At 55.1% G+C, this 19218-nt stretch overlaps 1 protein-coding gene across 2 annotated transcripts; it reads left to right on the top strand.

Moving 5' to 3' along the window:
* Positions 1-3029: 3029 nt before the first annotated feature.
* Positions 3030-18289, top strand: Slc38a3 (solute carrier family 38 member 3). 2 transcript variants are annotated; one of them, XM_057767182.1, is made up of 16 exons: positions 3030-3124; positions 10671-10822; positions 10926-11004; positions 11143-11258; positions 11798-11871; positions 11963-12055; positions 12143-12224; positions 13203-13285; positions 13366-13424; positions 13614-13778; positions 13863-13942; positions 14518-14618; positions 14831-14955; positions 15041-15185; positions 17220-17323; positions 17413-18289. In XM_057767182.1, the coding sequence occupies exons 2-16, from the start codon at positions 10722-10724 to the stop codon at positions 17515-17517; spliced, it is 1512 nt and encodes a 503-aa protein (XP_057623165.1). In that variant the 5' UTR covers positions 3030-3124; positions 10671-10721; the 3' UTR covers positions 17518-18289. The 2 variants fall into 2 exon arrangements, with proteins under 2 accessions (XP_057623165.1, XP_057623166.1); XM_057767183.1 differs by having other exon boundaries at positions 3057-3124; positions 10699-10822.
* Positions 18290-19218: the final 929 nt, after the last annotated feature.

Here is a 19218-nt window from a genome sequence, read left to right as displayed (position 1 = left end):
ACAGTCCATGTGACCTGGGCTCATTAGGCTCCTTCAGTGGCCAGAGAAGCTAGGGGCCAGATCTAAGGGGAGAGAGGGCAGCCATGCCAGACCTGCAGAAGCAGGCTTGGCTGGGAGGCCACCAGCTCTAGGGGCCCAAGCTAGGGAAAGCTAGATAGGAGGGTTGCCCATGGGTCGCTTCCATACTTCTAGGTCCTATAATGTGACATTCAATTCTGCTTGTGCCCAAAGAGTAGCCTCCTGGGCACCAAACATTGAACCAGTGTAAAATAAAATTCTCCTCTCCCGGAAACCCGTGGAGTCCCCAACACATCTGCTTAACAAGTATCCCAGCCCTGCCCATAGCCTGGACCTTACTGACGCAGATCCTGTCGTGTACCAGTCTCTCCCTGGAGTTTTCTTTCTCTTCGCTCCCTGGCATGTCCCTTCCCTCCCCTGGGCTGAGTCTGGCCCACAGGCTGCTCCTCCACAAGGCTCTCATTTGTTCATGCACTGATTCTGGCAGGCACTTCTCGTCTGGATGCCCTATGGAGAGTATGTGTAGATTCTGAGGCTGGGCCTGGCGGGCAGGAGGGGGCAAGGGGTGAGAGGTGCTGATTGGGTGGCCACTGCAAACTCTGGAACAGCTGCTTCTTTGTCAGTTTGGGCTATCAGAGGTGATCACCTTTGGGTTCTAAAGGACAAACCAAAGGTTGCCAAGGAGATAGGACTGTGAGGATCTCAAGATCAGGGGAAACGCAAGGGCAGAGGCACGGACGCATGAAATCTGACATTTCTAGAAACAGTAGGGCCATGTGTGGTCAGACACGCTATGTGGGGAGGAACGGCTGACCGGAAGTAGGTTGATGTAGGCTATGTAAGGGAGGAGCCTGTAAGTATTTAGGCAAACCGTGGACCCAAGGACGAGGTTAGTGGTGAAGACAGGACACAGCTGTTGGAAAGGGTCTCGAGGAACAATGTAGGGTGGGATATGGTGAGAGAGGCTGCCCCACTGGAGGTTGGCTAGACAAGGGCTGAGAAGAGCAAAGGGCTAACATGGTCTTGGAAGGAGAGTTTGTAAGATCCTAGGACCCTAAGATCCATCCCATACGTCAGACAGTCTTTTAGGCCTGTGTTTGAAATGTGGAGATGAGGGAACGGAGGCAAGGGCTAGCCTGATGCCACAGATGAAGCTCTCCCACTCTTGGAAGTTACCCCGATGTGGCGGTTACACGGATGGGCATTTCCTCAGACCTCTGGGGGAAGGTGCCTGGCAGTCATCAGCGTGTCCTATCCATCCTATCCTGGCTCTGCAGCTAAGGCAGGCTGGCCTGGGAGATTCCACAGGTGGTGAGAAAGGCCTCAGAGCTCTATTTACCCTGGCAGGGGTCCAGGCCCAGGAATGACAAACAGGCACCCTTCCCCCAGCTTAGCCATGATTGGCCTTACCCAGGGACCCCTCATCTCACTAGCCTCCAATCCTGCCACAGCAGCCCAGCCCAGCCGGTTTCTGCTCCCGTTCAGTTAGGACCCAGAACCCCAATCCTCATATGCTGAGAACCTAGAGCCTGGCCTGGATCCTCAGGAACTGCTTTGGTGCCATTGCCCCTTGATAAATATCTCCCGTGTGAGTATCCAAGGTGGTTCTGGCTCATGCCGTTTTGTTCTCCCCCTTCCCTCTGGAGGGCTGGGATTGCCGGCATGTGCCGCCCTCTCTAGCTTCTTCTGCTGTTTGGGAGGGTGGGAGTCTAGTGGCTATCACGACATGGGAAGGCTGGGTCTGGAAGTCATATCAACATCAGCTAAGGATGAAAAGCTGTCCTTTCTGTCATCTAGCTACCAGAAATGTAGGCTTCACTTTCCGGAAGCTATCACCATCCCAGGGCTGTTTTGCTTAGTTTCCCAGCTCACTGGCCTTCACAGCCAGCGTCTAGTCCTAAATTCGTAGCTTACGGCTTTCTCTTCACCCACCTCTCCCTGGCCAGAGGGAAACTGAGGCACGCTTGGGCTTGACTGTGGTGGTGCTATGAGTCAGCAAGAAGAGAATCCAGGCCTGCTAGATTTGAGGAGTCCTGACTCCCAGCCTGGGGCAGAAAGGGAGTGAGACCTGGTCTCTGAAGGTCTCCACAGCATCAGGAAGGAGAGATGACATCAGGAGGTAGATATGACCGAGAAGTCCAGCTTGGAAAGGAACAAACAGCAGAGGCCATGGCATTAATCGGATCAGAGCCAGTGGCTGAGAAGCAAGGGGCACAGCTGTTCCACCCTCCCCATCCTGAAAGCCAACACCCCTCCCCAGCTCCCTACCATACCACTTTCCTCACCAGAGCTTCAGGTGGGAAGCAGGAAGAGATGGCCCTGATAGCTAGTCAAGAATGAGTGCTCCCGAAAGTCCCTGCCTCAAAGTCCTGCCCCTACTTCTGACAGGCAGGCTGACAGCAGTCGCTTAATCTTAGAAACGGAATAGAGGGCATAGACATGCAAGGCCAGAAAAAAAACACCGCAATCTCGCCTTGCCGCCCTCACGTCGCAGCACTCCCAGCCCACCTCTGCTTCAGCCTCAAGGATACCGACTCTCTGGGGTGAAGAAAAAACTGGTTCAGACAGCCCTTCTCCCCGCTCCATCCACCACCGACAAGCAAAGAGGACCAGGCAAGGTAGAAAAGACGTCAAGTCTGAAAGTCGTCCTTTTAAAGCCCCTCACTGAACTTAAATCTTACGGTGTTCCCACTGCTTTCGGCTGAAGATCCCATGAGGTTTAGAAAGTTATAGGCAGAGTCTTTCAGGGGTTCAGGGCACCTACAATTCCCACAAAGATCTCTGCTTTGACCTGAACCATCGCCCCGATTCTTCAGGGCTCAAGCGACCCCTCCCCATCCAGGCTCTCCCACCTATAGGCTCCGAGGGCACCGAGGGCACCGACTGCCCCTTTGAGGCAAGCCGGCCAGGCCCCCGCTCCTCCCCGGACCAGCCCCTCCTCCCTCGGGCCGCCAGGGATTGGCGGGCCGGGGGCGGGCCAGGGGCGGGGCCGGCCACCCTTCATCCCCTGCGGCTGTCGTTGCTGCTGCAGCCCAGCGCTCAGCCTGGAGTGGAGCGGACCTCACTCTTCGGGGCGGAGCGCCGAAAGTGCCCACCACGAGGCCAGGTACTGCCGGGGTTAAAGAGCCACCAGCCCAGGGACGCTGTGCGAGTCGAGCCATTATACTTTCTCCGGTTCCTAGTGGGCTTGGGCAGCTCTCTCATACCGTGAGACCCGGGCAGGCGTCCCAATTTTCTAAGAGTCAGAGCCCTGCGCGCTCCAGGGCACAGGTCTGCGAGACTGCCGGTAGGCACCCCAGCTCCAAGCTTGCGCCAGGGTGCTGGGAGGGACACCTCCTCTACTCCTTTTCTTGGCAGGGCCAAGCTGGACAGCAAGGGGACAGCAGCCCCGGGTTTAAGTCCACAGGACACCTAGTTTGAGGCTCAGGAGACAGTGGACTGACTTCCTGAGTCAGGACCCACCAGCACCAGCTAGAGAGTGGCGGGGAGCAGACGCTGGAGCTCTGCCCCGACGGGCGCTTGAGAGACAGATCCGCCGGCTGGCACGCGGGCAGTCCGGGTATATTTATTCCGGCCTCGCTGGGCAGAGTCTGAGGGCAGATCGGGCGGGACGCCTGAGGACCCGCGGGATCCATGTTAGCCCCAGAACCAGTGTCATTTGCAGTGGGGCCAGTGGGCACCGCCTGCTCTGGGTTCCTTTGGCTCTTTGGCCTGAGGGCGGGGCACAATGGGCGTTCCTCTCCACCTGTGGACCTGGCTGGCCCGAGTGTGAGAACTAGCCAGGGGCCCAAGACTTAGTTTTCAGGAGCCCGCCCCTGCTGGGTTGGCCCCTTTCATTGGCTACAGTGAATGCTTAAGGTTTGTTTACACTAGAGAAGGGAGCCAAGGGTGGGGCATGTGAGAATCTGCACCCCCCTATCCCACTCCCGTGACCCCGAGACCTGAATCCAGGTCTGCCTTCTGCACAATGCTAAGGAGACCTACGTCAAAGGTTCTTGTTCCCTAAGGAGTACCACGGAGGACACCTCCATGTGCTTTCTTCCTTTAGCCCGCCAGCCCTGTTCTTACCTTTACTATTTCATCCACTTCCCGCCATTATATCGTCCATAGAAGAAATGCCTGGCACATAGTCTGTGATGGGGACTTATTTTTGGAAGGGAAGCCAGTCCCTTGATGCACTCATTGCGTGTCAGGGGGTGGGGATAGAAAACTAGATAAACCCAAGGATTGTTCTGTTTGGAAGTAGGGAACTTCTGCACAGCTGTGGAAACCCTTCGTGGGAAGCCCCAAGGTGGAAGGATCCTGAGTGCATGAGGATATATTTTGATATATTTTGGAGAGGCTGGGATGACTGAAACCAGGAATGGCGATTTCTGACTTCTTGGGTTTGAGTAGGGGACTGTGTCTCCAGGAAGGATGAGACCGTGTCTCAGAGCTTTCTCCTGCCTGAATCCATGAAACCTGTCTTCTCACTGCCCTCTCAAGCCATCCTGCTGAGTGCCGATTCTTGTCTCAAGCTTGCTGTCCACCACAGTCCAAGGCTCCAGATAGCCAGCTGAAAAGAGCTGGTTATTCCTGTAGCTGTGTCACTGGCCTGGAGAGTGGCCTTAGAGTCCCACACAAATGGAGAAACAGGCTCAATAAAGGCGGGTAGATCATGAACTCTAGACTGGACCCGGAAAAGATATGAAGTTAATGCAGCAAGCCCTGGAAGTCTGGGCTGGGTGTGGGTCGAGAACAAAGCATGTCTGCAAGGTAGTACCTGCTAGGGGGATGCAGTTTTGGCTTCTGTGTGCACAGAAGGCTGGGGTGTGATGTGTAGGCTAGGCTGTAGCAGGAAGGGGCCCTGAGGGAAGAGTTCTATTTTAGACATCGCCAGGGACCAGGCGCCCCAGAGTAGGTAAAATGGACTGAGAACCTTCAGAGGGCTTTGAACCCATTCCCTTCATTCAGTGATGTTGATTAAGCACCTACTATGTGCCTTGCTCACAGTGTGGTGTCTGGAAGGGTACTGAAGAGGCAGGCCTTTGACTCTGGATGGGAAGACAGATACAGGACGGTAGGGTGGGAACTCTAAAGGACCAGGCAGCACTTCTGGGGGCCAAAGGGAAGGACCAGCTGCTGGGGCAGGAGGGGCTTTCCTGCCAGCAGCCTAGAGTTGCTTGGTTTTGGATTTCCGCTCTGCGGGCCACGTCCTGTACACAGCCCCTCAGCCAGCACGTCTGCACCTGTGTGCGGCCACTGACAATAGGGGTCACCCCAGCTGGCCATCACTTCTGTTTGTCTTTTCCATTATTCAGGTAAATAAGTCTCAGGAACCAGCCTTGAGGTCTCCAAGTTTTCTAGTAGAATCTGGCCTTATGACCCTCCTGGGCTTGGCTCCACTGGATACCACTGCATCTCATTGGGATAGAGTCTGAATTCACGGAGAGCTGAAGATGCAGGGAGGCCTTATGGAGTCCCTCTTGAGTTCCCCCTGGACACCCTATGGTACCTGATGTGCTGAGACACCTGCCTCCTCCTCCACTCACGGCCGTTTGGGCTCCTTCCAGGGCTCTCTGTCTTTATGTTTTTTTAGACAGAGTTGTAGCCGGGCAGTGGTGGTGCATGCCTTTAGTCTCAACACTTGGGAGGCAGAGGCAGGCCGGTCTCTGAGTTTTTCAAAGCCAACCTAGTCTACAAGAGCTAGTTCCAGGACAGACAGGCTCTAAAGCTACAGAGAAAACCTATCTTGAAAAAAAAAAAAACCAACAACAAAAAGAACAACAACAACAACAAAAAAGACAGAGTCGTACTACATAGCTGTGCCTGGTCTGGAACTCTGGAACTTACTGTTTAGACCAGGCTGGCCTCTAATTCATAGAGATCCTTCTATCTCTGCCTCCCAAGTGCTGGGCCTTAAGGTTTGTGCCACCACACGTGGGGCTCTGGCTGTCCCTACCACCATCTTTCTCCACCTCTACCTTCGAATGGTCATCTTTGTTTCTGACCTCCCTCACTCTCTCTTTCTCCTTGCCTGAATATCAAATCATCTACTTTGTATGGTATTTGTTTCTCTGTTTTCTTTTGTCTGTGCCTCTGAATATCCAACCAAGTTTCTCTATCTCCCTGGGCCCCTGTCTGTCTATCTGGTTGTCTGTCTAGATCAGTACGCATGAGCTCGTGTTTGAAATGTGAAATGTGTATGTTTTCTCTTGGACTCTCTCCCCTCAGATCTCTCCCCACTCTCCTCCCTCTACCTCAATCCTCCTGACCTAATGTCTCCCCTCCTCCAAGCTGACCTTGCTTTAGCCCCCCATCAGGGTCTACAATGAGTCCCAAACTGCCCCAGGCCTGTGTTCCAGTTTTCCTTGGGGCCAGGAGTCCGGCTGTCCAAATATTTGGCCACCTCCAGGGGATTCCGGGTCGGCAGGGAGGAAGATGGGCTGGCTGGCACAGGGTCTCCCCTGCCCCTGGGGGGCCACAGTCACGTGATGTCCTGTCCTCTGCCTCAGCAGGACCTCTGGCCGCACGTCCCTCTGAACAAGCTGGCAATGGAGCTGGAGGAGGGACTGCTGCTGGCTCTGGCCAGCTTGGGCCAGGAGCTTCTGGCTGCAGTTTCTCTTAGAACCAGCCTGAGCAGAGAGGGTCCAAGACGAGGTGGGAGATGAGGCCAAGGTGGCTCGTAAGCATCTGCTGGTTGTCTAGGAAACGTACCCTGTCACAGGAAAGTCTACCTTCCGGCCCCAGCTGGGCTTCTCAGATCTTCCTAGGTACTTCCGGATAGCCAGAATACCAAGACACAGGCTACAGATCCCTGGGCCAAGGAGCAGAGCCTGAGTCTTTGGGGTGGCTAGCTTATCAATGCGCCAGGCCACCAAAGAGTGGCTTTGCCCAGTCCTGCACATGCACCTCGTCAGGTCATCTGTGCCAGCCACACACTGGCCACATGCTGCCCTCTCCTGTTCTGCTGTGTGGCGATGATGGGATAGTGGGAGGTACAGGACTGGAGTCTTCTACCACTACTGTGAAGCTGTGGCCTGGGGGAGGGGCCGGGGGTGACTGACAGTTTTGATAGGCTCCTCCTGGCCCTGCACCTCAGTCTCTTAGGGCAGCAGCTTCTCCCAGCAGTCTCTGGGGCTGTGTGTTAGGGACTTAAAGTTCAAACATGCCGGCTGTGCACTGATTCCCCAGTCATGTACGCTTTGTCCCTGGATGGAGTCCTTCTCTCTGAAATCAGGAGAAGCAGGCCAGCAGAGAGGTTCACTATCTAGAGGTACTCTGTCATAATGGCTAAACTAGGCCCCCTGTGATAGGCACAAGGTCACAAGGCTGCCCAGGTCCAAGTAGCCTGAGCTATAAAAATGAACTTCACATGACACCCACCCCGCATCGAAACATATGGCTACAGGACTAGGAGAGGTGCAGTCCACCGTGCAGCCAGCCTACCCTGCAAGCCCACGTATGTTCCTGAGAATGGAGGTTAGCAGGACCTAGGGACTGTGCTGTAGGATAGAAAGCTGTGGTTCCCATAGTGGCTGATGCAAGCAGCCAACCCATCCTGGCCTGGATTCCTAGGCCTACAAGTCTTTAATTAGCCAAAGTCAACACCTGCTGAGGTGTGCCTGATGAATTCTCGCTCTGTGAAGCCCGCGTGGGCAGGCGTTACTTGATGCACCATCCTGATGATGCTGCAGCCCCTCCCCATCTCCCCATGAACAAACAAGCCTCAGAGCAATGGCCTGGGACAGCCATCAGTTCACCGTCCAGGTTCATATGGCACTCATGACCAAGGCCATCCTGATGACCTGCCCAAGGGCTTGGTGCTCTCTCTACCCTAAGACTTGACCATTCTTTAGACACCCATGACCTGCTCGTGAAGGTGAAGCCTCCTAGAGCTCCCTCATTCTGTCGCCAGCTTTGGTCTTGCCTCACAGGACCCCTGGTATCAGAGGACCACGAGGTCCCGGGGGAGAGTGCTCTGTTCATGTCGCACTGTGAGGCTGGTCCAGTCCAGGGCATGGTCTGGGCCTTCGCCTCTGCAGGACTGGCTCCGGTGCCAGCTCTCCTTAATCAGGCTCCTCTTCTGAGTACCCTGACTCCCTGACACATAGGAGGGCAGGAGATAGCGAAGGAGGGTACGGCCTGGAGGAGGTGAGCTGGCAGCCTTGGGAGATGTCTGAGGTCTCCTTCATAGCGTCAAAACTCGTCTCCGCTCTGGGGCTCTAGTCCTGGAACTGCCTTCACTGAGTAAAGACACTCACTTAGCCGTTAAGGCTCTGGAAGGTTTGTCAGTAGCCATGGGATTTTCATTCTACCCTCACCTCCTGCTGATACTACACCTCAGAGCCTATGTCCACGCTGTGCCCTCTGCCCAAGGCTCTCTTCCTTGCTTCATGCCTTGGAGCTTCTGTTGGAAATTTAGACCTGGCTACACCACCTCCTCCAGGAAGCCTCCCTTGATAACTCCCTCCCCCCCTAACTTTTTTAGACCCAGAAGAATGTGTGTCACATTCAGTTGTGGTAGGAACTTTAGAGCGGTGGCTGGGAGGAGGAGTAATGGGACATAGAAGAGTATCGTCACCTCTACCAGACTGGAGATCACTTAAGGACAAAGATTCTATGTCCTTCCTGGGATCTCGGGGCAGCCTGAGACCTAGTAATGACTGGTTATGAATAATAGCCACCAGGCCCCAAAGACTTCAGCCCCACTGGAAGGGGACAGGGAGCCTAGAGCTGGCACCTCCCATAGCCATTCCATGGACTTAGTCTCCCTGGAGGCCGTGCCAGGCTGCTTGGTACCCTGATGCCATAACAGAACGAAGCCCTGCACACACCAGCCCAGGCAAGCCTGGGGGCCTCTGTCATTACAGCAGAGAGGTTGCTTGGCCTAGACTGCTGACACGGCACACTCCAAGGGCTTGTCCCAGCTTGCCCAGGGTGGGGACTGAGCAAGGGCAACCTACTGAGTGCCAGGGGGTACTCTGGAGGGATTTCGGAGACCTGGCAGTGCAACCTTCCACCTAGGTGAGATTCTGGGAGGGGTGCTGATGTCAGGGCTCATCAGAGGGGCAGTGTGAGGACAGCCTATGGAGTGATGGGTGACGGGGGGAAGAGTCCACAAATTGAAGCCCACACTCTCAGGGTCCTCCGTGGGTGAGCTGGGAGGACGAGGAGTTCAAAACTGGCAACCAGGAAGACAGAGGCAGGTAATGGTGCCAGGTGGGGAGTCCCCAGGGCTGAGGTATTCAGACGCTGAGCTCTGGGCCAGAATAGTGGGTAGGTACTCTGATGGGCGTAGTGAGACAGATGTCTACAGGGTGTGGGGGCCTAAGGCCTGAGCCTAACTCCCTAGAGCATCAAGGTCAATCCTGAGTGTTTGCTTGGGCTTCTTGTAGCTTCCCACCTCAAAGCCGACCTGAGACCCCTAGGGGCTGGAGTAGAGACAGAAGTCAGTGCTGGGTTTGGGATGCCCTGTTCTGCCTCAGGCCCAGGCTCTGGCTATCCTGCCTGGCACAGACACCCCTTTCTGGTCTCCACTCTGGTTCAGCCCCCCTGATGACTACTCTGGCCTTTAGGATGTCCTGAAAAGGCCTGGGTTCACTTTGCCCAGACATCCAACCCCTAGCCCCAGAGATGGGAGAGGGGCCAGTGAGTTGTTGTCTGGGCTGTGCTCAGTGGGAAGTGAGGAAACGGGATCTTCTGCAGTTCAGCTGAGCCAGGCCCAGAGAGAGAGGGGGCACCCAGCAATGACCTGGGCTCCTCTTCAGCCAGCCAAGCCCTGAGCTCCTGGCCCAGGGAAACGAGGGTTCTGCTTAGAGGGTGGCTTGAATGGCAGGCCCTGGATCAGGGGCTCCCTGGCAAGAGAGGCAATGCTAGAAGGAAAGCATGGTCCTGAGGCCAGGACTGTGAGGAGCATAAAGACCAAGTGGCCCAGAGAACTGTGCCCTAGGACATCCATTTCCTGGAAGGGCCCCTGAGGGCCTTTCACCACAACCAGGCTGGACAGGCCCAGGTGTCCAGCCCCAGCACCGCCTCAGGCCTCCTGGCTCTGGAGGGGGCATCTTCTGCGCCTGCTATCCACAGCGCCAGCTCTCAGCCCACAGAGGGCCCTTTGTTCTGACTGCCAACAGAGCCCGCCGGGCATCTGGGAACAGGGCCCACAGCCCTCACCCTCTCCCAAGGCCTCCAGCCATCAGGCAGTGCCATTCTAGGTTGGCCAGGAGGCCCCTGGCACACAGGACCAGTTCAGGAAACTGTCCCAGGGCTACTGTGAGGAAGGGGATTCACTCCAAGACGCACATGCAGAGAGGGGTCAGGACCTAGCACTTAGCATTCAGGGTTTCTGGTGCCACTCAGCTATGGACTCAGATCACCCAAATGGTCCAAGCTCCGCAGGTAGAGAAACTGAGGCCCTAACAGCTTGCTTGGACTGGTCTACAGAGGGGACTTGTACTTATGAGTTGTCCCATCAGGGTGTCCTAGGAGCTCAGGTGTCCAAGTTCTACTCCATACCCCAAAGGCAGAGCCCAAGGAAGAGATGGGCCCCAGTGATCCTCTATGCCCCTGGCTGTCCTAAGTGACCCTCTCAGAGATGTACTATGGCCACTGACTTCAAGCGGGAAACGAGACCATGATCCCAAAGATAACCAGAGGGGCTGACTGTTCCACAGCCGTCTGACTGTGTTGGTGTGCCAGCAGTGCTCCTAGGGAGTCTCTGAGCCATGGAGATACCCCGACAGACAGAGATGGTGGAACTGGTGCCCAATGGCAAGCACTTGGAGGGGCTTCTACCGGTGGGCGTGTCTGCAACAGATACACAGAGGTAAATAGAAGAGGGACCTGGTGGTAGCTCAGGGAAGGGAAGCACTGGGCAGAGGCACAGGACACAGGGATGGAGCTGAGTCACTTGTGCTGGTCTCCTGCAGGGCCGAAGACCCCCAACATTGTACAGAAGGCAAGGGCTTCCTTGAGAAAAGCTCCAGCATGGCGCCACACTTCACCGACGTGAGCTGGGCAACCTGAGGGACTTGGGAGACTGGGGGGAAGTTGGGCATGGTGATGAGGTGCTCTGGGAGACTGAGGGACAATGAGGGAGGATGCTACAATGCCCCATTGTTCCCCATCCCACTCTGGTACCTGCAGTTCGAGGGGAAGACATCGTTTGGGATGTCCGTGTTCAATCTCAGCAATGCCATCATGGGCAGTGGCATCCTGGGTCTCGCCTACGCCATGGCCAATACTGGCATCATCCTTTTCCTGTGAGTGCCTCTGCAAACGGTCCTGAACAGCTGCCAACCATGACCTCCCAGGACCTTCCAGTTCGCTATCCAGTGGGTGGGCACTTCTTACTCTGCACCAGTCCACGGCTACAAAAACATCCCCAGCCAGACAAATATACCTCACTGCTCCTCAAACCCACAAGGCCAGCTCGACAGGCCTGAGTCTGTTCTGCTACGTTTACACACGATGGCTGAACCCTTGTGGCCAGGCCTTGTGTGGCCACACGTGTCCTTGATTTGGTGGCCCTGCCCTGAAGCCTGAATGGAAAACATGTTTGTCCCAACGACTCCAGAAAGGAAGGGGCTCAGAGCGCAGGCACAGGGCACTCTTGACCCAGAGGGCCCCTACCTGTGTCATGTTGCACCCTGGGTCAAAGAGAGTAGTGTTCATATCTCTGGAGTCTCCTGACTTGTACCCGCTCCTCAGACATTTATGTCACAGACTCCTCGCAGCCTCTTTGAACTCATCACTCCCTGCCAGCCAACCTCCAGGGGCCTCTTTCCTTCATGTTCTCCAGGTTCCTTCTGACAGCTGTTGCCCTGCTATCTAGCTACTCCATCCACCTGCTCCTCAAGTCTTCGGGGATTGTGGGTGAGCCTTGAGCAGGCCTGCGGGGGGTGGGGTGGGGCTAAGGTGAACCAGGGCAAGCTCCCCTGGCTATCCTGACATCTGGTTTCTATAGGCATTCGCGCCTATGAGCAGCTGGGCTACCGTGCCTTTGGGACCCCAGGGAAGCTGGCAGCAGCTTTGGCTATCACGCTGCAGAACATTGGAGGTGAGGCTGGTGGTGGGGGCAGTGGGGTGCAGGATGATCTGGCTGGTTCAGCCAACCTCAGCAGCTGTCCCCTGCCTTCTCCCCCAGCCATGTCCAGCTACCTGTACATCATCAAATCTGAGTTGCCTCTTGTCATACAGACCTTCCTGAATCTGGAGAAGCCGACCTCGTGAGCCTGGGGAAGGAGGGTGGGAAGCAATGGGTGCCCGGCCAGCCTGCTAGACAGGACAGAAGTGTGGCTGTGGAGAGCAGAGGACTGCAAATAGAGCCACATTTGGTTCCTGTCTGTGTGCGGAACATCCAGGGAAAGCCCCCAGAAGGGACTTTTAGAACTAGAAAGCTAGGGTCCATGTGACCCAGGACCCTGCTCATGAGCAGAAGGGCCTCCGGCTTAGCTCTAAGCACCTGCTATTCCTGACCATGGGGTCACCCCCACCCCCGCCGCCACTACCAAGAGATTAAGCCCAGGGCATGTGTGGGGGTGCCTACTACTTAGCCAGCACCGGCTGGGCATCAGCCTTGCTTTGTGTTTGAGAGGAAGGGAGGAGAGGCTGACCCTGCTCCTGACCACCCAGTGTCTGTAAGCAAAGGGGCCACATGACTGTGAAAATGCTGAGAGAAAGAATTAGGATTCTGCACCTAGGGTCCCAGGGACCTTTCCCAAGGAATCTAGAAGAATGGATGGTCCTGGGCCTTCTACCCTTATCTGTGCCCCGCGTTCATTTCCAGGACAGAGGAAGGCCTGAATAATACAAGATGAAGGTGCCTAAGAAAGATCACAAGGGCCACAGTTATTGGCAAGTCCCTGAGACCCCCGAGAAAAACACAGACCCTTCCTGAGCCATGTCCTTTCATCCTGACACCAGCATCAGGATGGGCCCAGGCCTATGTGTGCTTAGGAAACACTGCCAGCACCTGCAGTCAGGAGGGGACCCACACGAGCTGTGTCCCCGGCCAGCTCACACTCAGGAGTGTGAGATGAGCCCCACCCCCTTTCCCAGATCAAGCTCAGGAAGACTTGGAGTTATAGTTAAATGTTGGTCAGAGGACACAAGGTGGCATTACTGGTGCCCTAACAGGGAGAAGCAGGGGACCCCACCCCAGGTTGAGGAGGTTCTGACTGTGGTCCCCACTCTTCTCCCTTCAGGGCGTGGTACATGGATGGCAACTACCTTGTGATCCTGGTGTCTGTCACCATCATTCTGCCCCTAGCACTAATGCGGCAGCTGGGTGAGTCACCAGGGTCAGCCTGGAGGGTCGTGAGGGGACACGCAAGGGAAGCATGAGTCTCACAGTCCTCTCCTCGGCAGGTTACCTGGGCTACTCCAGTGGCTTCTCTCTCAGCTGCATGGTGTTCTTCTTGATCGCAGTGAGCCACCTTCCATGTTGGTCAGGAGAGAGCAGTGGCCCAAGGGAGTCCTCTGGGGTGGAGGGTGGGAGGACCTCCTGGGAAGCCAGAGTGTGAGAAGGCAGCTCTTCTAAGCTTGAACATGGCTTCACGGCGACTTTGCCAGCAGCTTAGCCTGACACTGACAACTCTCACCCATCCTCATCCCAGGTCATCTACAAGAAGTTCCAAGTTCCCTGCTCATTGGCACACGACTTGGCCAATGCCACAGGCAACTTCAGCCACACGGTGGTACTGGAGGAGAAGGCACAACAACAGGGAGAGCCCGAGGCTGCAGCCTTCTGCACCCCAAGCTACTTCACACTCAACTCACAGGTTCCAACAGGCCAAGCCAGGTCAGGGAAGTGGGGAGAGGGCCTGGGGGGACAGCTGCCTTGACATAGTTCTGTGTGTCTCCAGACAGCATACACCATACCCATCATGGCCTTCGCCTTCGTCTGCCACCCCGAGGTGCTGCCCATATACACAGAACTCAAGGAGTAGGTATCTGTGGCTGGGGAGGGATGGTGGCTGCCTTGACGGTCTGAGAGAATGATGTGCTCTTAGATATGTGTCTAGAGGGAGAGAGGATAAGACCTATGTCACCAGACCAAAGATATTCATGTTCCATAAGAGTGGGAATTAGGAGCTGGGCAGTGGTGGTGCACACCCTTGATCCCAGCACTCAGGGAGGCAGAGGCAGGTGGATCCCTGTAAGTTCGAGGCCAGGCTGGTCTATAATGGGAGTTCCAGGATAGCCAGAGCTATTACACAGAGAAACCCTGTCTCAATAAAAACAAAAACAGAGCCAAGCGGTGGTGGCGCACACCTTTAATTCCAGCACTTGTGAGGCAAAGGCAGGCAGATCTCTATAAGTTCGAGGCCAGCCTGGTCTATAAGAGCTAGTTCCAGGACAGGAACCAAAAGCTACAGAGAAACCCTGTCTCAAAAAAACAAAACAAAACAAAAGAATAGAAATTAGGGGCAAGAAGGAGGCTTTCTCACTGCTGAATAGCAGGATGTGGTGCCAGGGGGACCCTTGAGTGTCACCAAGCCCCTCTCTTACTGTCTGCAGCCCCTCCAAGAAGAAGATGCAGCACATTTCCAACCTGTCCATTGCTGTCATGTATGTCATGTACTTCCTGGCTGCCCTCTTCGGCTACCTCACCTTCTATGGTATGGCTTGATCAGCACGGGTGGGATCAGAGGCCAGGCTGGGAGGCAAGGGCTGGTCAGTGGCCATAGTGTCCTGATTACTATAGGCACTCACTAGATGTGTGATGCCTGACTGTGTCCTGCAGCTGTGGAGGTGAGTCTGAGTGCCACTCCCCACAGTGTCAGGGTCCACCGCCCCCTGGCCTGCTGACCACCCTCCCTGCCTGCCACAGACGGGGTGGAGTCGGAGCTGCTACACACCTACAGCAAGGTGGACCCGTTTGATGTGCTGATCTTATGTGTGCGCGTGGCCGTGCTGATAGCAGTCACACTTACGGTTCCAATCGTTCTATTCCCGGTGAGCCAGCAGACAGGTTACGGGGCCAGCAGAAGGGAAGGTCTACTGGGGGCCCCCGGACTGATGGCACTTTCCACCTGCCCAGGTACGACGCGCCATCCAGCAGATGCTGTTTCAGAACCAGGAGTTCAGCTGGTTGCGGCACGTGCTCATCGCCACTGGCCTGCTTACTTGCATCAACCTGCTGGTTATCTTTGCCCCCAACATCCTGGGCATCTTTGGGATCATTGGTGAGTCTGGCCTTGCTGTATGAATGGGATAGTGTCCCAGAGACTCTCATCTCTATACATCCAACAGACCCCCTCAGCACATACCCTACATTTAAGTGATAGTTGCCCCCCCCCCCCCCCCCCGTGTACATGGTCTAGGCTCCAACTTGAATGAACTCTTGTCCTTAAAACTATTGCAGTCCATTCTGAAGGCTCAAAACCACTGAGTAAGTCCTCTTCACTAGATGACAGGACAGTCTCTAGGACCAAGTCTTCACGAAGGACCTCCCTGGATTGGGGATGGTAGTTATCTTAGCTGGAAAGGATGAAACACAAGAATGACTTGAGCCCAGGTGTTCAAGACCAGCCCAGGCAGCATAGCGAGATGCTCTAGCAACAGCAAAAGGTCTCAGAAAATTTTACCCCCATTTTACATATCGGGGGACCAAAGTCCAGAGTGACTGAAGGAACAGGAGAGCTGCAGTTGGGGAGCCCAGGGTCTCGATCCAGCTACTGGACTATCAGACTCCAAGCTTGAGTCTCTGTCCGCTGTCCCATCCCAGCTGAGGTTCCAGGCTCGAAAATTAGACAGTTCTGAAACATCTTTGGGATGACCCAAGTCTGACCTCTTCACCCTCCTTTTCAGTCCACCTCACTGGTCTGGGCGCTGAGACTTGTGACTATCTTAGAAAGACTCTTGCTTCCATAGTTCCAAATCTGCATCAAGCTGAAGCCCACCGACAGAAATGCGTTGTTGAAGTGACGGAAAAATCTTGGGAACCTTTGTGCCTGTCGAGCCAGCTCTGTGCCGCTATAACAGAGCCCATGAGGCAGTTATAAACCTATAAAAGGAACACGCAGGGCCGGTGAGATGGCCGTGAATGAGGGCGCCTGCCACCAAACAATGACAGCTTGAGTTTGGACCCCAGGACTCACGTAGAAGAAGAGAAATGAGTCCTCTGGGTTGTCCTCTGACCTCCACACGTGTACAGTGGCACACGTGCCCTTACACATGTACACACAGAAAAAACAATAAACAGAAAAGTTTAGATTAAATAAAAAGAGAGGAAAGGTTCAGGGGCTGAGGACATAGCTTAGCAGCTTAGTGGAGTGTTTGCCTGGCTGCGCGTGCATGGTGCCATCCCTGGGTTAGAGCCCAGCAGCGCGTTGTGTGTGGCACAAGCCTGTATCCCAGCATTGAGAAGGTGGAGGCAGGAAAACCAGGAGCACAAGATCATTCTTTTTTTTTTCTCCTTTCCTTCTCCCCCACCCCCCTCTGAGAGAGAGAGAGAACTCACGCTGTAGACCAGGCTGGCCTCAGACTCACAGAGATCTACCTGCCTCTGGTTCCTGAGTACTGGTATTAAAGGCAAATGCCACTACTGCCCGGCCCAGGGTCATTCTTGACTATACAGATTGAGGCTATCCTGGGATAGCCTTGTGTCCATATAAACAAAAAGACTTATTGGGCTCATATTTTTACAGGTTCCAGTCGTGATTGACTGGTGCCAGTGATTTGAGGGCTGTAGTGGGATAATCCATCATGACAGAAGTGTGTGACAGAACAAAACTGCTTACCCCACGGCCAAGAACTAAAAGGGAAAGAGGAGCAGATCAAAGCCTCACAGTCCCTAAGGGGCTCATGCCAATGCCTGAGGACCTCCCTCAAGGCTTCACCTCCTAAAGGTCTTGCGCTTCCAAACAACACCAACCTGACAGCCTCAACTTGAACCTCCTAGAGACCCCACCACCAAACACTCGGGCCTTCTAAGGGCATTCGAGATCCAAATTATAACAAATTGTGTTAGGAACCCAGGATCCTTAAGGCTTTATTCTGTAATAAGTTTCTCTTCTTCGTTGTTCGCTTTGTTCACTGACATTTTCCTGACCCACCAACACCATCGGCCTTGCAGCCTGGTGGATGAGAAGGCAGGAGAAGGCTGGTGGACTCTCCTGGAATCAGTCAGGGCTCTCCCACCACAGAGTGCAGCTGATCTCACTGGGAGTCCACCTCAGACCTGTGAGCCAGCTGTTGCTCAGCTCTGCTCTTTGCAGGGGCCACATCCGCTCCGTGCCTCATCTTCATCTTCCCTGCCATCTTCTACTTCCGAATCATGCCCACTGAGAAGGAGCCTGCAAGATCTACCCCTAAAATCCTGGTAGGAGGGGCCTGGAAGCCGGTGGGCTGGGGCGGGGTTGAGGGAATGTTCGTATCTCAGTTCTTTCATTCATCTCCGACACTCAACAGGCCCTTTGCTTTGCTGCGGTTGGCTTCTTGCTGATGACCATGAGTTTGAGTTTCATCATCACTGACTGGGTCTCTGGGACCAGCCATCACGGAGGAAACCATTAGGAGGACTCCCATCTTGTTCTGTGTATTCATCCTAGTACCCCTGCCCTCCCTCTCCAGCCCCTGCTCCCAGCCAGGGGCTCAGTAAGAGGAGAAAGACAGGGGAGAGAGACACTGTAAATACTATGGCATTTGGCTCCACCCATATCCTCTCCCGTTGGAAGGTTTTTTGTTGAAGAGCCAGGACCAAGGCCCTTGGACCACCCCCTGCTGGGCTCCAGGGCTGTAGGGGCTTCCTGAGCTCGGAACAGGGTGGGGCTGCTGCCTCAGATCCCACCAAAACCCTCCACCCTCCTCCCCCTTCCACAGCTGTGTACACCGAGACCCAGCAGCCACCTCCTGAGCCACACAGAGCCAGAACCCAGGCCTGAAGGCATCCCCCCCCCAGCCCTGCTGGGAAGCTACAGTCTGCACCCAGAGGGCTCATCGTCCCCCTCCCTCACCCAACCCGTCCCACCTGCTGATCTCCCAGCCCCTTTTCCAACAACTGGGCCCCAAATCTAGGATACTCTTGTTCTCTTCTTGCATCTCCTTCCTGGAGGGAGACCCTATCCTACCCCATATCTGGGGTCTGCAGGTTCTGCTGAGGATGGGGTTGGTATGCACCCTCACCAGTCCTGGGGAGGCTGGGACTCCCACACCTCAAGCCGGGGCCATGACTTACATTCCAGTGCTGGGAGAAGAGAGGCTGGGCCCCAAGTATCCTGCCCTTGGGAGTCAAAACCCAGGAGCCAGACTGGCACAGAGCTGGGGAGACTGGTCTTTTATAAATATTATACATAAGACCGATTGTGTTTTATATTCTCGGTCTCTATATCTTCGGGGTTCCGGAAAATAGGGTATGGATGGCACTGGGGTTCTCCTGTCTGCTTGCATACATGAGTGGGGACTGAGTAAGACCCCCCACCCCCACCCCACCTCCTGCCTCTCCGACCAACCAGTGGCATGTTCAGACCCAGCTCTGGGCCCGGGCCAAGTTCAGCACAGACCTGCTTTCTCACGGGGTGAGGTGGGGAGGAATTAATGAGGCCCTAGGAAATGGGACAGAGAGAAGCCTGCGGAAGGAGGCAACGTGAGGTGCATCTCCAGCAGCTGCACAGAGGGTCTGAGCTGGGGGCAACTGAGCCTTGCAGAAGCCTCAGGAAAGGGCCCTGCCATCCTCCCGCTCCTAGGCTGTTTGTCAACCCCGTGTTAATGCCTGGAAGCTGGATCCTTCCCTTTGTAGGACTGTTCTTTTTATTGATAATAAGCACCTCTATGAATAAAGGTAGGTTAGTGAGTCTCAGGGGAGTCGGGGTAGTCCTGAGTGACTAAGGGAGAGTGAAGTTCAAGGCGAGGCAGGGACTTCAAGGAGCCAGGGCAGCCCCAGGTATCCTGGCCCAAGTGGGACTGGGAAGCTGCCCACTGCAACTTTCAGGCCTGAATCAGCTACAGTCCAGAGAGATGGAAGTGCCCAGGCCTTGGCACTAAACCCTCATTAGGAAAGACCCTGCACCAGGCTAGGCCACCAGCAAAAGGACAGCAAGAAAAATCCAGTTTGAACTTGAAAAGCAACTGCCAGCTTGGGAAAGACCTGAAGAAAGAACTTCTTCAAGCTGCTGGCTGCTTGGCCCATAGCTGTGCCAGCTAGCAGAGGGGGCTTCCTGAGTCCCATGGGTTCTAGGTACCTGACTTCAGCCAGGAGCCCCGTGGCCACAAGAAACA

Source organism: Chionomys nivalis, chromosome 4, assembly GCF_950005125.1.
Source record: "Chionomys nivalis chromosome 4, mChiNiv1.1, whole genome shotgun sequence".
Classification (NCBI taxonomy): domain Eukaryota; kingdom Metazoa; phylum Chordata; class Mammalia; order Rodentia; family Cricetidae; genus Chionomys; species Chionomys nivalis.
Note: the sequence above shows the minus strand (reverse complement) of the source record. Positions and strands in the feature narration are given on the sequence as shown.

Excerpts from the sequence above, each read along its gene's own strand:
- Slc38a3 (XM_057767182.1), top strand. The coding sequence starts at position 10,722 with ATGGAGATACCCCGACAGACAGAGATGGTGGAACTGGTGCCCAATGGC. Across the intron at positions 10,823-10,925 it reads TCTGCAACAGATACACAGAG|GGCCGAAGACCCCCAACATT; the intron begins GTAAATAGAAGA and ends GGTCTCCTGCAG. Across the intron at positions 13,425-13,613 it reads TGGTGTTCTTCTTGATCGCA|GTCATCTACAAGAAGTTCCA; the intron begins GTGAGCCACCTT and ends TCCTCATCCCAG.